This window comes from Nicotiana tomentosiformis, chromosome 12 (assembly GCF_000390325.3).
Source record: "Nicotiana tomentosiformis chromosome 12, ASM39032v3, whole genome shotgun sequence".
Taxonomy (NCBI): Eukaryota; Viridiplantae; Streptophyta; class Magnoliopsida; order Solanales; family Solanaceae; genus Nicotiana; species Nicotiana tomentosiformis.
The window spans coordinates 92,131,786-92,147,142 of record NC_090823.1 but is presented as its reverse complement, the minus strand read 5'-3'; the positions used below and the strand labels follow the sequence as shown (position 1 = coordinate 92,147,142).

Here is a 15,357-nt window from a genome sequence, read left to right as displayed (position 1 = left end):
ATGATACACAAGGAGATAGAGGTGTATGTGGACGATGTCATCATCAAATCTAAAAAGGGTACAGATCACATAGCGGATTTGAGGAAATTTTTTAATTGGCTTCAAAGGTACAATCTGAAACTGAATCCTGCAAAGTGTGCCTTCGGAGTCCCTGCCAGAAAATTGCTAGGATTCATCGTCAGCCGCCGAGGGATTGAATTGGACCCGTCAAAGGTCAAAGCTATTCAGGACTTGCCACCTCCAAAGAACAAGAAAGTTGTGATGAGTTTCTTAGGGCGTCTCAACTATATCAGCCATTTCATAGCACAATCAACTATGATATGTGAACCGATTTTCAAAAAGTTGAAGAAAGACACTGCAACAAGTTGGACTGAAGAGTGCCAGAAAGCCTTTGACAAGATCAAGGAATATTTATTCGAACCACCTGTTCTGGTCCCACCGGAACTTGGGAGACCTCTGTTACTCTATTTATCTATACTAGATGGGGCTTTCGGCTGTGTCTTGGGACAACACGATGAGACGGGAAGAAAGGAGCAGGCCATATACTATCTGAGTAAGAAGTTCACATCCTATGAAGCATGATACTCTTTGCTGGAGCACACTTGCTGCGCTTTGACACGGATAGCTCAAAAGTTGAGGCACTACTTCTGTGCTTATACCACATATCTCATATCAAGAATGGACCCGTTGAAATACATCTTCCAGAAACCCATGCCTACCGAAAAGTTGGCGAAATGGCAAATATTACTGAGTGAGTTTGATATCATCTATGTAACTCAGAAGGCAGTCAAAGGGCAAGCATTGGCAGATCATTTGGCAGAAAATCCTCTAGACGGAGAATACGAACCATTGAAAAAGTATTTTCCCGACGAGGAAGTATCATTTGTGGGAGAAGACATCACTGAAGCATACGATGGTTGGAGGATGTTTTTCGACGGAGCCGCGAACTTTAAAGGAGTAGGTATTGGAGTTGTCTTAGTATCAGAAACCGGCCAACACTATCTGGTATCCGCAAGACTCAGGTTTTCATGTACCAACAATATGGCAGAATATGAGGCTTGCATTTTGGGACTCAGGTTGGCCATTGACATGAACATTCAGGAGTTGCTGGCGATTGGAGATTCCGATCTCTTGGTACATCAGGTTTCAAGAGAGTGGGCCATAAAGAATACTAAGATATTACCATATATGTACTATGTACACAAGTTGATGAAGAGATTCACAAAAATAGAGTTCAAACATGTTCCAAGAATCCAGAATGAGTTCGCAGATGCATTGGCCACTTTATCTTCCATGATATAACACCCAGACAAGAATTGCATCGATCCTATGCCAGTAGGGATTCATAATCAGCTAGCTTATTGTGCTCAAATTGAAGAGAAAATGGATGGAAATCCATGGTTCCACGACATCAAAGAATATTTGGCAAAAGGAGAGTACCCGGAGCATGCAAATCATACTCAGAAACGCACACTCCGAAGATTATCCAACCACTTCTTCCAAAGCGGAGGATTTTTGTACAAAAGGACTCCAGATCTGGGAATATTACGGTGTATTGACGCTAGGGAAGCATCCAAATTGCTCGAAAAGATACATGCTGGAACTTGCGGACCGCACATGAATAGCTTTATCTTAGCTAAGAAGATATTAAGAGCAGGATATTTTTGGATAACTATGGAAACAAACTACATCAGGTATGTCCAAAAGTGTCATCAATGCTATGTACATGCTGATATGATACGAGTGCCACCCAATGAACTCAATGCAATAAGTGCACCTTGGCCTTTCTCCGCTTGGGGGGTAGATGTCATCTGTCCAATCGAACTCACCGCTTCAAATAGGAACATGTTCATTCTAGTGGCCATAGACTATTTCACAAAATGGGTTGAAGCCGCATCTTACAAGGTTGTAACTAAGAAGGTCGTCGCAGATTTCGTTAGGGATCGTATTATTTGTCGGTTCAGGGTGTCGGAATCAATCATCACTGACAACGCCGCCAACCTTAACAGTGATTTGATGAGATCCATGTGTGAAACCTTCAAGATCAAGCATAAGAATTCCACAGCATATAGGCCGCAAATGAATGGAGCTGTAGAAGCCGCCAATAAGAACATCAAGAAGATATTAAGGAAGATGGTAGATAATCACAAACAATGGCACGGGAAGCTACCATTTGCCCTACTTGGATATCGTACCACGGTTCGCACATCAACCGTGGCAACTCCTTATTTGCTGGTCTATGGGACTGAAGCCGTTATTCCCTCCAAAGTAGAAATTCCATCTTTAAGAATCATACAAGAGGCCGAACTCAGTGATGTAGAATGGATACGAAGTCGCTATGAACAACTAGCTCTCATTGATGGGAAAATAATGAATGCGGTATGTCACGGTCAACTCTACCATAACAGAATGTCTAGAGCTTTCAACAAAAGGGTTAGGCCTAGACAATACACACCGGGGCAGTTGGTGCTAAAGCGGATACTATGTTTAGCCTATCTACATTTCTTCATCTGATGTAACTGAACTATGCTTGACTTGATTCCCGTTTAAGAGGGGATACATAGGCAGCCCTGTGGGTTCGGTCACATCTTAATAAAATCTTCATTTTGCCATGGTCAGAAACTGGGGCGTAATTTTGAGGAGGACCCTCAAAATTCTAAAGCTAGTCTAGCCAACTTCATCATACGCAGAACAATCAAAGGATTGTTTTTAAACTGGGGCAGAATTTTGAGGAGGACCCTCAAAATTCTAAAGCAAGGAGGTCGCAATGTCTCTAAAAATGTCACAGTCATTGGCTCATCTAGATTACTTAATATTGCATACTACCATAATTCAAATAACTACACTCATCAAATGCATGCATATTTTTCAAAAAATGTTATTTCTATAACAGCCAGATGCTGCCCAGGGTAACTCAAATAGGATCTCAAGATAGGAGCAAAAGCAAAGCAAGAAGGTGAAAGCACAGACCAACCTTCCCCCACAAAACTCACAATCTTTCTTTGGATGCAAGCATAGTAAGACAACAATATCTGCAGACACATCAGGTCACTACCTTCAAGATAGCAAATTATCTAGCGCAAACATCTCCAGCTAAGAACTACTTTGCTTTCTCACTATCACTCATCATGAGGCTAAGCATTGCCTCCCTTCCTGTATAAGTCTAAGCACTGCCTTTCCCTGTATGAGACTAAGCATTGTCTCCCTCTTTGCATGAGGCTAAGCACTGCCTCCCTTCTTACATAAGGCTAAGCATTGCCTTTTTTGCATGAGACTAAGCATTGTCTCCCTCTTTGCATGAGGCTAAGCACTGCCTCCCTTCTTGCATAAGGCTAAGCATTGCCTTTTCCGCATGAGACTAAGCATTGTCTCCTTAACTGCATAAGGCTAAGCATTGCCTCCTTAACTGCATAAGGCTAAGCATTGCCTTTTCCCCATGAGACTAAGCAGTGTCTCCTATTTGCATAAAGCTAAGCATTGCCTCCCTAATTGCATAAGGCTAAGAATTACCTTTTCCGTATGAGACTAAGCATTGTCTCCTATTTGCATGAGGCTAAGCATTGCCTCCTTAACTGCATAAGGCTAAGCACCGCCTTTCATTACATGAGACTTAAGTATCGTCTCCTATTTGCGTGATGCTAAGCACTACCTTTCTTTTCATGAGACTAAGCATTGTATCCTATTTGCATGAGGCTAAGCCCTGCCTACCTATTTGCATGAGGCTAAGCCATGCCTCCTTAATTGCATAAGACTAAGCACTGCCCTTCCTGCATGAAGCTAAGAACCGCTTCCCTTACTTGCATGAGACTAAGCATTGTCTCATTTTCTTGTATGAGGCTAAGCATTGCCTCCCTAATTCCACAAGGCTAAGCACTGCCTTTTCCTCATGATTAAATGCTATCTCCATTACGCCATCTAAGACCTAGCATTATCCTCTACTCACCCAGGGCTAAGCATTGCCCTCATCTTACCCAAGACTAAGCCTTGTCTTGTCTCATCTTCGCATACGGCCAAACATCATATTTTGCATTTCATGGGCTGAAATATTGCCATTTTGTCCAAAGGCGTCATGGTATGAAGGCATCATCCTCATAGCTGGAAGACACCATTCCATGGCCCGAGGATCTCTTAAAAGTGCACATCATTATTCAAAGGCGTCATGGTTCGGAGGCACCATTCTCATGGCCCGGGGACATCATTTCATGGACTGTGAATCCCTTATCACATGATTCATGGCCCATGACATCATGGTCTAAGGACACCATCCTCACCGTCCAAAGACAGCCCTCATGGTCCGAATGGAATCTGCATCATGTTTAAATTCTCGCAATAATCCATATATATCATGTTTTAAGTTTTGCAGGTAATCCAGGAAGTAAGCGTTCGCCTTAGGGGAGCAATCTTTGCTCTGGTTTCCGTTCAATGTTCACATCCTGCAATTATTTCAAACGTAACCAACCACCATCAATTACCCGCCTTTTACTCTACGACCGTTCAGATATTTGCTCAGTGATACATCCATAACGTTTCAGATTCACATCGATGACTCCGCATAAATTCATCTGATACTGTCCTACCCCAAAAGAACCTTTTCCGAAGCATACGACCATTCCTATAACAACTCCATCGGTTCAGTTCGCCGTTGGATCTAGAACTACACACGGCCTGATTCCCGTAATACCAGGGATATGTAGGCAACTCAAGAACCAGGGTTCGACCTCCATTTTTTCAAATCACCTCATTCGGTCAAAAATCGGTCATCATTTTCTTTACCCGAAAACTCTTTCATCATTCCCGGGTAAAGAGGGGCAGCTGTTGATACCCAATTTTGCCCTCATATTTTTTCAAAACATATATACTTTCAAAACATCATTTTTACATCATATTTAGTTTACAAATATATACAATCATTTTTTCTATAATTTCCTATAATTTTTAGAGCTTTAAGATTTTTCTGTATTTAAATTGCTTGAATATTTATTAATTACTCCTTTTAAATTATTTTATGATGACTTAACTACTTAAAGTTATTATTTTTGCACCTATAATACATGTTTCAAATATTTTACTTTATTTTATGTAATTACATTAATATTTTTAAGCTATTTGCGTAATGTTACAGTAATAGCCTATATCTGTACAGAAATGCTCTTTATTTATATTATTTATGTCAAAATAGCATTTTATATTTTTATAATACAAAGTTATTATTTTAAAGCATTTCAGTGTATAAATAATATTTTTACTTATTTGTCAAGCATTTTTATAAATTATTTTGTGTATTTAAATAATAGCCTAGCTTTAAACTAATTTTTGAACCAAATTGGCCCAATAGACCCCAAGCCCAAACCAGGCGACTCTTGTATAATACCCGGTCGGTACCTGTTTTTATGACCCGCCCCGTTCATTTTTGAATCCCAACCGATGATCTCTCAAGATCAACAGCCTTCGTTCACTCTCCTTCTTTAATTAACAAAACCCGCCCAAACCCTATCATTCTCTTTTAATCCACCGCCCCTAAATCCTCTCTACTCTCTCTTCTTTTCTGAGAAACCCTAGCCGTTGTATCACACAACTTCTCCAAATTCGGCTATAAAATGGAATCAATCACCAATTCACTTACCTTATTGGTCTCCTCTCACTACTAGTTGTCCGTTTGTGGTGTTACCTAAGTGCTTGCCTAAACATGGCAAGTAATAATCTCCAAAATCGAACAAAAAGGGGGTTCGAATCTTTGATTTTGAGCACTATTTTGCCTACATACGTTCAACACTATATTATGTGAGTCCGATTTCGTTTGAATTTTTGTGATTTACACTTTCCCTAAAAAAAAAACTAGGGTTTACCGGATTTCTCTCCTAAATTGATTTTGAACTGATTTTGCATGCCTTATTTCCTTATTCTATGATTGATTTATTTTGTTTCCTTGTTTGTTCGTTCTATTTTTACTGCTATATAAACCCATCCCCATTCCCCTTTTAGGACAGACTGGAATCGACATTTTTTCACTAAAACATTGAGGCTTTGTTATGCTATTCTCTTGTTCTGTATTCTGTTTTTGGCCGGCTGAAAGCCAAGGCCACTAAGACTCTGTTATTCAACCTTCTCTTGGTGCTAGCATTGCCCGGAGTTCTTTCGAAGCTCCTGGGAACTTTGACGCATTGAGATTTTGGGTTCTTTTGGAATTTTTACTCTTTACTATTATTCGTTTAACTGGTAAGTTACTGGACTTCTGCAATTTCATTCTTATGTGTCTATGATTCGTATACTTCTCACTTCTAAAATTTATAGCTTAATATGTTTCTGGACTGCCCTTGTGTGCAATTCTGCTAGCTTTACCTCAGTTTTAGGTCTCTTTAGCATTTAATATTACATAATGTGGCTACTCTGAAATATGCTTTTGCCTAATTTGAGCAATTTAGATTCTCTTAAATCCGTTTAACCAATGTGTTCTGAACTACTGTTGTGTGTGACCTTTGTACTTGTTAGCATCTCTTTAGTGTTTAGTTCTGCTTAAAATGTCAATTCTGTTATTTGAATATGCTTCATCTGCATAATTTGTACATTCTTTATTTAATTAGTCTATTGTGTACAAAACTTGAATGTTTACATTTACTATCTAACATGAGCTTGTTTTCCCATTCTGTTCTGAATCTATGTAATGGTAATCTTGCCAGGTAGTATGTTTTAAGTCTGTGTTAAGATCCTTCTCTACCAACCATGACTAGTTCCTTGTTAATATGTCCCTCAGCATGTTTTTGGCTTACTTGATCCACCAGTAATTGTCATAATCTGTGTTTCCCCATCATGTCTAATGTAGTTCTATTGTCTGATGTAAAATTAACATGGCTATTTTATGACACTAGGATATATACTTAGCATAATTTGGACCTTTAGGTTTTCACCTGTTTGGTATTGGGCATCTGTGCATGATAATCTTTGTCAATCCTGCAAACTTGTTCTTTCCTTAACTCTGCCAATATGTGCCTGCCTATGTGCTAAGTGTCGAACCTGCTTCTAAATCTTTACTAAACTTGCTTTTAAATCCTGTGACATGTTCGATTATCTGCTCTATATGCTCAACTTGGCCATATCTGTTTTAAGTTATAATTGTATCCCTCAATTCCTCTCTCTCAACCTTGGTCCACTCTCCTTCACTTGTTACCTATGCTCTCTTAATTTCTAATTCTTAGTCGGCTCAAAGCCAAAGCTACCTAGGCTTTACTGTTGACCTCCCTAGTGTGAGCACTGCTCGGGGTCTATTTGAGGCCCTTGTGAACTTTGACACACTTGGATTTGGGTCCTTAGTCATTCCCTGAAACTTAAACTACCCCCCCCCACCCCTTTCTTCCTATTATCTGATGTACAGCTAAGTCGATTGGTTTATATGATGCAATGCTTGGCAATATGGTTATATGAATTGACTTTGGGCTCCACTATGTATTCTGGGGTTGTGTTGATGAATACGGCTCCTTGTCAGAAGTCTGGGTATGCTGTGTGAGAATTGCTGAAGGCCCATACAGTGCTTGGTATTTCATTTGGGCCGGTTGTGGGCCTATATTTGTATCTTACTCATTAATGGGCCTGTAGTAACTTTGTATAAGCGATTGAGGTGTTAGTAAAATGGGGAATGGGTAGATTTCTAATATGTGCATACCAAATGGGTAGATAATATGCCTATAGGACTCAGTGATTTACTTGCTATATATATGTTATTCCATCACTATGTGCACTATAGAAATCATGTCATTTGGGGAAACCCACACACAGAGTCTCCTAGCAAACATGAATTCAAAGTGATGCAAATTATGCTTACTGCTACGTGCTACTAGAAAACATGCCTATAGGAATAAATGTCGTCGATTTCAATTCGCATCAGTATTCACTAGAAATCATGCCTACAGTATTTTGACTATTCTGTTTGCCACTGTCACCTAGAAAATATGCCTATAGGATTAAGGTATGACGATAAAATCAGCTCTAAGTGTTGAACGTTAGAGATCCTGCCTATGGGATATAATTACCCGCCATAATGTGTTAATGTTAAATCGCTCAAACACCGTTTCACGTATGTTATTGTTAGAAATCATGAATAATTCTGGGCTTTCCTCCAATAGATTTCATTGTCACTTACTGATTCACTCCTAGACACAACATCTATAGGTTAAATAACTAGAAATCTGCAATCTCAAATCAGCATGCAACAATCGTATAATTATTTGGAGATAAGCAGCGCCTAGCCTTTGAAATCTCCTGTATGTTTTAATGCATAGTCACATAGAAATCATGTCTATAGGGCTTAAGGTTCTTAATTCTGAAACGGCCTAACATGAAAACCTGTTTCGCATGCATTTGTTGCTGAAGTGTGGAGGCTAACTTGAGCCCTTAAGTGCCATATTTGAAGTCCAATATGTGTTTTGTTTGTCGCCTAGTTTTGCATTTTTGAGCAGCCTAGATAAGGTCTAGAACCATCCAAATAGAGGTCCAAAACCTCCTGAACCATAGGTATGAGACGGGTAGTGCACGCGTAGGATACAACTTAGAATTGAATTAGAGCGCTCTTAGGTAAATAACTTTAACATAGTAATTGGGTAGCATGAGATGATAGTATGTGCCCGCTAGATAATATGAGTAACACCCTATCTCAAGGGAGTTATGAAATATTATTTATGTTGCACGGGGTGATCCTTTAGGCTAAAAAACATAGCCCCCTCCCTCTTTCTTTCTTTTCTATTAGAATGAAAAAATAGCTGCACCTCCCTATTTAAGATCTATTTGTAATAAATTTCTTAGATTTTGTACTCTCTTTGCTTACTTGATCACATAGACTAATCCATATAATTTAAGTTCGGCCGGGACCTACAGTTGTGGACCTCGAGGAGTGCTTAACACCTTCTCTTTGAGGTAACTTGAGCCCTTACCGGATCTTTGGTGGCGTTGACTAGTTAAAACAGAGTTATTTGCAAATAGGTGCCTTAACGCACCTTAAAAATCGTTAGGTGGTGACTCTCCTTTTTTAATACCTCATTTAAAAGAGTTGTCACACGTCAAGGCCCGATTTTGCGAGAAGACAAAAAGGGCACGACATGGTTGTAACCCAACCCTAGAGTGTAATCTTAATGGGTGTTTGAATTATTGCTTGTTTATGGTTGGGTGTTTATTATTTAGCCTTGTTCTTTCTTTTAATTATAGAATTAATGGTTGCAAACATTAGTTCATACCTATTTGACTTGGTCTCTACTTGAGAAAGAGAGACTTAGTCTAGGAAAACTTGGCTAATAAAAAATTAGGTAAATCGAGAGATTGATAGTCCCAATTAAAGGGTTGAACCTAGAGATAGTAAAACCCGACTTGAGCTTTGTATTAATCATTTTGTTCAATACCCGTTTGGACTTTGAGAAAGCCAAATTGAGAAAAATCACTCTATGGCCGAGAGGTATTGAGTGGGTACTCGAGTGTTGATAGCTATAATACACCCCGACTAATAAAACAAGCTTTTAAGTTTATAACCCGTTAGGTAAACACCTAGGTGAAGGTCATAGCCCTAGGCCTTTTACATCATTTGAAAAACAACAACAAAAATACTTTCCTAGTTTCAATTCTTAGTTTGTAATTTTAGTTTAAATTAGACCTAGAAATAACCCAAGTTTGTGGAAGTGCAATTTTAGATATTTCAAGCTCATACACTACAATATATACCCCTAAGTCCCATTCATTGCTCCTTGTGAAAAATCGACCTCGACTCCTTGTTGGGTATTACTATTGCATCGACCATTTCATAACCTTAAATAGAAGTGTGACTTGGACGAGATGCGGCATTAGGCTAAATATGATGACTACACAGGCTAGAGCAGCTCAGTTAAGGAAATTAAAGAAAATTACTCAGCAAGAACCGGATTTTTCAACATTTAACCCGAGTACGCACTCGTCACCTCACATACACGGCCTTCACGTATTTCAAATATCATAACAGTACCAAAACCTAAGGGGAGTTTCCCTCACACAAGGTTAGACAAGTCACTTACTTCAAATCTCGCTCAATCAATCGATATGAATGCCTTTACCTCGACTTTCCGACTCCGAACAGCCCAAATCTAGGCAAAATCAATTACATACTACAAATACAACTACAAGAAACTAATTTAAATAATAAATCTACGACTATAGCAAAGAATCGAAAAATCACCCCAAAAAGTCGACCTGAACCCACATCTCAGAATAGGGTAAAAGTCACAAAATACGAATCTCCATTCGATATCGAGTTCACCCATACCATAATTACTCAAATCCGATACAAATTTCTCGATCAAAAAACCTCAAATTTCGGTCAGAGGATTTTTCCACCTTTTTCACCAATTTCTCAACCCAAATCCTTAATTAAATGAAGAATACATGATATCTTAGTGGATATTGATCAAAAACAAGTGAAGAGTCCTTACCCAAATGTTTTCTCTAAAAAAACCTCGAAATTGCGCCTCAATCTGAGCTCTATATCTCAAAATATGAAGAAAATGGCAAACCCTCGATTTAAACCATTCTTCCCAGCACTTCCACTTTTGCAGTCCAAAAATCAGTTCTGCGGTACTGCTTTTGCAGTGAAATCTCTGCATTTACGGAGCTCACTTAAACTCCCAGATATCGCACCTGTGCATATCCATCCGCATCTACGGACGCGCTTTTGCGCCCACTCGTCCGCTTCTGCGGAAACCTTGGCCACCTCAGCTCCCTCACTCTCCGCTTCTGCGGTCATCCTTCCGCATGCTCCTCTTCTGCGGCCTTTACGTCGCATCTACGACCGCTGACCACCCCCTTCAGTTCAGTTTCTGCGCTTGGCCTCACACTTCTGCAGGCCCGTACCTGCGGTCAAACTTGCGCAGGTGCGGTTGCACATGAATTGGTGCACTTCAGTCATTCTTTAAGCTTCAACTTGATCCGTTAACCATCTGAAGCCACCCCGAGGCCCTCGAGACCTCAACCAAACCTACCAACAAGTCCTAAAACACAATAAGAACTTAGTCGAGCCTTCAAATCACATCAAACAATGCTAAAATCATGAATTGCACATCGATTCAAGCCTAATGAACTTTAGCACTTTCAACTTCTACATCTGACGCTGAAACCTATCAAATCGAGTCCGATTGACCTCAAATTTTTCACCCAAGTCATAATTGATATTACGGTCCTACTCCAACTTCCGAAATTGGAATCCGACCCCAATATTAAAAAGTTCACTCGCAGTCAAACTTTCCAAAAATCATCCAGTTTTCTTACTTTCGCCAATTGACGCCGAAATGACCTACGAACCTCAAAATCAACATCCGAATACGCTCCTAAGACTAAAATCACCCTACGAAGCTACTAGAACTGTCAAAACTCTATTTTGGAGTCGTCTTCACATATTTCGAACTACAATCAATTCTTACGACTTAAACTTTCATTTTAAGGACCATGTGTCCCATTTTACTCAGAAATCAAAAACAAATTCTCCTGGTAAGTCACAAAACCTAATATGAAATAAAGGGAGCAATAAATAGGGGTTCGGGCTAATACTCTCAAAACGACCAGCCGGATCGTTACACAAAGATTTATTTTTCTTACAATAGCTATTACGCCTTGGCCATCACAATTCATCGACACAAATGTAGTCAGTTTAATACCTAATGGAATACTCGCCAAGAAATTTCTTAATCAGCCTCATTACCAGGCAATGTCAATACCACAACACCCATCAAAAAGTGGCCACACAATCATTAGTGAGTTTTCCTCATCTGAATCAGAGATTCAATATCATCATTGTATTCTTCTAATACAGTGAAAAATCCACATATAGAATACTAACTCATAGTACTTCTCAAGTAAGGCATAAAATCATCTCAAGTGCCTTTTAAAATATTCAACACATAATAGAATTTATTTTCTTTGGGTATCTTTCATATTCAAATACCAAAGTAAAATTTTTTTAAACATAGAAGCAACTTTAACTTCTACAGAAATATTTTAAATAGGAAACGGGTTATAATTCAACAATTTCTTCACCCAAATATTTAAGAAACCCAAAGTAAAATACCATGACCCCCCACATTTTTAAAACGTTTAAGGTAGGGGATAATATTTTTCATAATTTATAAGGAGTATTACCAAAATAAATAAATCATTCTTCTTGTTCTTCAACTTGGGTGTATGACACAAAATTAACTTTGTTAGCACAAATACGCTTAGTAGCACAAGAGTCTAATACTCAATCTCTTGTATTAGCCATAAGATTCATTTGAGATATGATCACAATAATTATATCATCCGCTTAGTCAAATTTACTTTTGACTTTGAAGGATTATCATTTCTATCGAATCCTCTTCTACATTGAAAAATATATGATGGCTTAGTGTGCCCCCACAAAATAATTATTATTTCCAATAATGTTTGATCTCAAATAAATAACTCATAGTTATATTAAGAAAAATTAGTCATTATTCAACATCCATCCAAATGATCAAGAGATAGCAAAGATTATTTTTAGAACATAAAGTACTTACACCAAAATACAATATACTTTGGTCTTCCAATATATATAATGTTGCCACAAGAATCACAAGTTCATAAGGCTCTTCCATATTGACATTAAAAAATTATTTTTAGCAACATAAGGGCGACAAAAGCAACGGACAATAAAATACATACATGAGTTCTTTTAGATATATGTATAATTACTATTTTGATAAAGTCATATTTAGCCGCACTCAACTGTTCATTCATGATCTCTAGCAACATAAGTAAATCGTAAAATATTGATGCATTAAGAAATTAAGCTTTACCACTACTCAAAACAAATAACATATTGCCTCTTTAAAATGTTAAGAGAGAAAATTTAAAACACTCAAGATAAAGAGAACTACAAAAGCGTCTCTTATAAGACTAAAGAAATAACGTGCATTTTCTTTTACAATACATAATGCACATACATAATAACACACTATAAATCTACTACAGCAATTAACGCATAGCCCGAAACACTAATAAAATTAGAGGAGATTATATTTATCATCTTAAGGCCAAAGTTTATGTGCCTATTATATTTTCACGAGAATAAGCATAAAAGAATAAGTGTTGAAGAGGTATATATTAGTTCAATTATGCATACCTGATACTTAAATATAATATTACGCAAAACATATCAAGTGGAAGATATTTCAGTGTGTCTTTAAAGTCCATCAGAATTTTATAAGTAGTATTCTCCATAAGAACAAAGTGAAATATCCTTAAAATTGTTGTAAATCTTACGAAAAATACTTGATCATCACGAAACTTGTAGGGAATTCTTCAAAGCTTGAGGCGTGTCAAATACACTGTCCTTAAGGATATTTCACCCGAATTGGGTGTATCCCCCAGGATTCAACAAGCTCTTTTAGTATAAAACGAGGAGCAGAAACTAACAAAGATTTATTCATAGTAGAAAGTCCGGCAGAAGGAAGGAGAGTATTTTCTGTATACTTAGTCTCACTCACAAAAGGGAAGAATGTGTGTATATGTAGGTAAAGAAAATCAAGAGGCCATGATGGGTGAGTAATGGTCCAACGGTTACAAATGTGGAATAATGACTCATTATTCTATGAAATAATAAAGACACTAAATGTTTAATAAAATGAATCTAGACACCTTCAGAAAATATGAATTTGGACACTTTCTTTTGAGATATCATATCCACTATTTTTCTAACAGATGGAAGATGAATAAAGGATATAGTGATTTGGTTGTGGCATGGGTTAGACCTATTTTCATTTTACCCTTATTATCGACATAAAATAAATAGTGGTATTAGATATGTTAATATTATATTACACTAATAGCAAAACGGGTACTTGTTAAAACTTAAAAGATAGATGTCACGACCCAAAAATCACTAGTCGTGATGGCACCTAACTCGATCCGCTAGGTAAGTTAACTAACAGAAAATACAATCCAAAAGAGATTATAGGATAGTAGTAAAGAATCATCCAAACATTTACAAATTGACCTAAGAACTGGTAGTACGAATCACGAGCTTCTAAGACTTAGAATTTCAAAACTAATACAAATAATTACACGTTATGTTTGAAAGTTACATAAACAGATTAGCAAAACCTAAGCTACCAAGGACAAGAGGCAGCTATATCCGGAATGCGCGAACATCTTCAGAGTCAGCACCCGACATCACCAGCCGCTCTGCTCCAAAATCTACATGCAATGTGCAGAAGTGTAGTATCAGTATAACCGACCCCATGTACTAGTAAGTATCTTGTCTAACCTCGTCGAAGTAGTGACGAGGCTTTTTAGTTAAAAGATACTTACTGATAAAACCTGCACTTTGAATCAATAATAGAACTATACCACAATATAATCGAGAAGAATACATGAAACGGATACGCAAAACAATAACCGAGTGTTAACAGAGATCAGAATTTGGCATCTTCAAATACCTAGACCAATCCTTTCCTTATAATGAAACTAATAAACCACAACAGTCAATTCTTTACTTTCATAGCATGAGAAATGTACTCAGATATCAAGTTAATTGTACGACAATACCCTTCGTACTTTTATCTCATCCTCACCCAATATACGTATAACAAAACCAACCAGATGGCAGAAATACCGATAACAAGAAATCACAAGGTAGGAAATACGCAAGTAGCAATAATGAACAAGGATAACTATATAGGCAACAGTAAAAGACTAGGCGGAAAGCATGTGAGTGATGACAACAACAACAACAACCCAGTATAATCTCACTAGTGGAGTATGGGGAGGGTAGTGTATACACAGACCTTACCCATACTCTGGGGTAGAGAGGCTATTTCCGATAGACCCTCGGCTCCCTCCCTCCAAGAACTCCCCACCTTGCTCTTGGGGTAACTCGAACTCACAACCTCTTAGTTGGAAGTGGAGGGTGCTCACCACTAGAGCAACCCACTCTTGTCAATGTGAGTGATGATAGCAATTGGAAACAAGGAATATCAACTTCAACTATCTAGCATGATGAAGGCTTAAATAGAGGTATAACAAATAAGAAGTAAACACCTGATCTTTACAAGTTAACAAGTAGAGGCATGAATGACAAACTTAGAAAAAAGGGCTTGTACTAAGGTGTGACCGAATAGTTACGACATGGGTGTGATTATAGCAGCAAGAAGTAGACATGGTATTTGCAAGTTAAACAAGTAGAAGACATGGGCATCACAACAACAATTGAGATAGAGATCAAGGACAATAACAACAAGTCACACAAGATTTATAAGTACGATAAAAACAACTCAAGGTAAAGGTACAAACGTATACATGGGAAATAGATATCACATCATAATGCATGTCCCTCGTCCTCAC

At 38.0% G+C, this 15,357-nt stretch overlaps 1 protein-coding gene across 1 annotated transcript; it reads left to right on the top strand.

The window, feature by feature from the left end:
• Positions 1-678: 678 nt before the first annotated feature.
• Positions 679-1,302, top strand: LOC138903036 (uncharacterized). The gene has a single exon (XM_070190945.1). The coding sequence runs from the start codon at positions 679-681 to the stop codon at positions 1,300-1,302; it is 624 nt and encodes a 207-aa protein (XP_070047046.1).
• Positions 1,303-15,357: the final 14,055 nt, after the last annotated feature.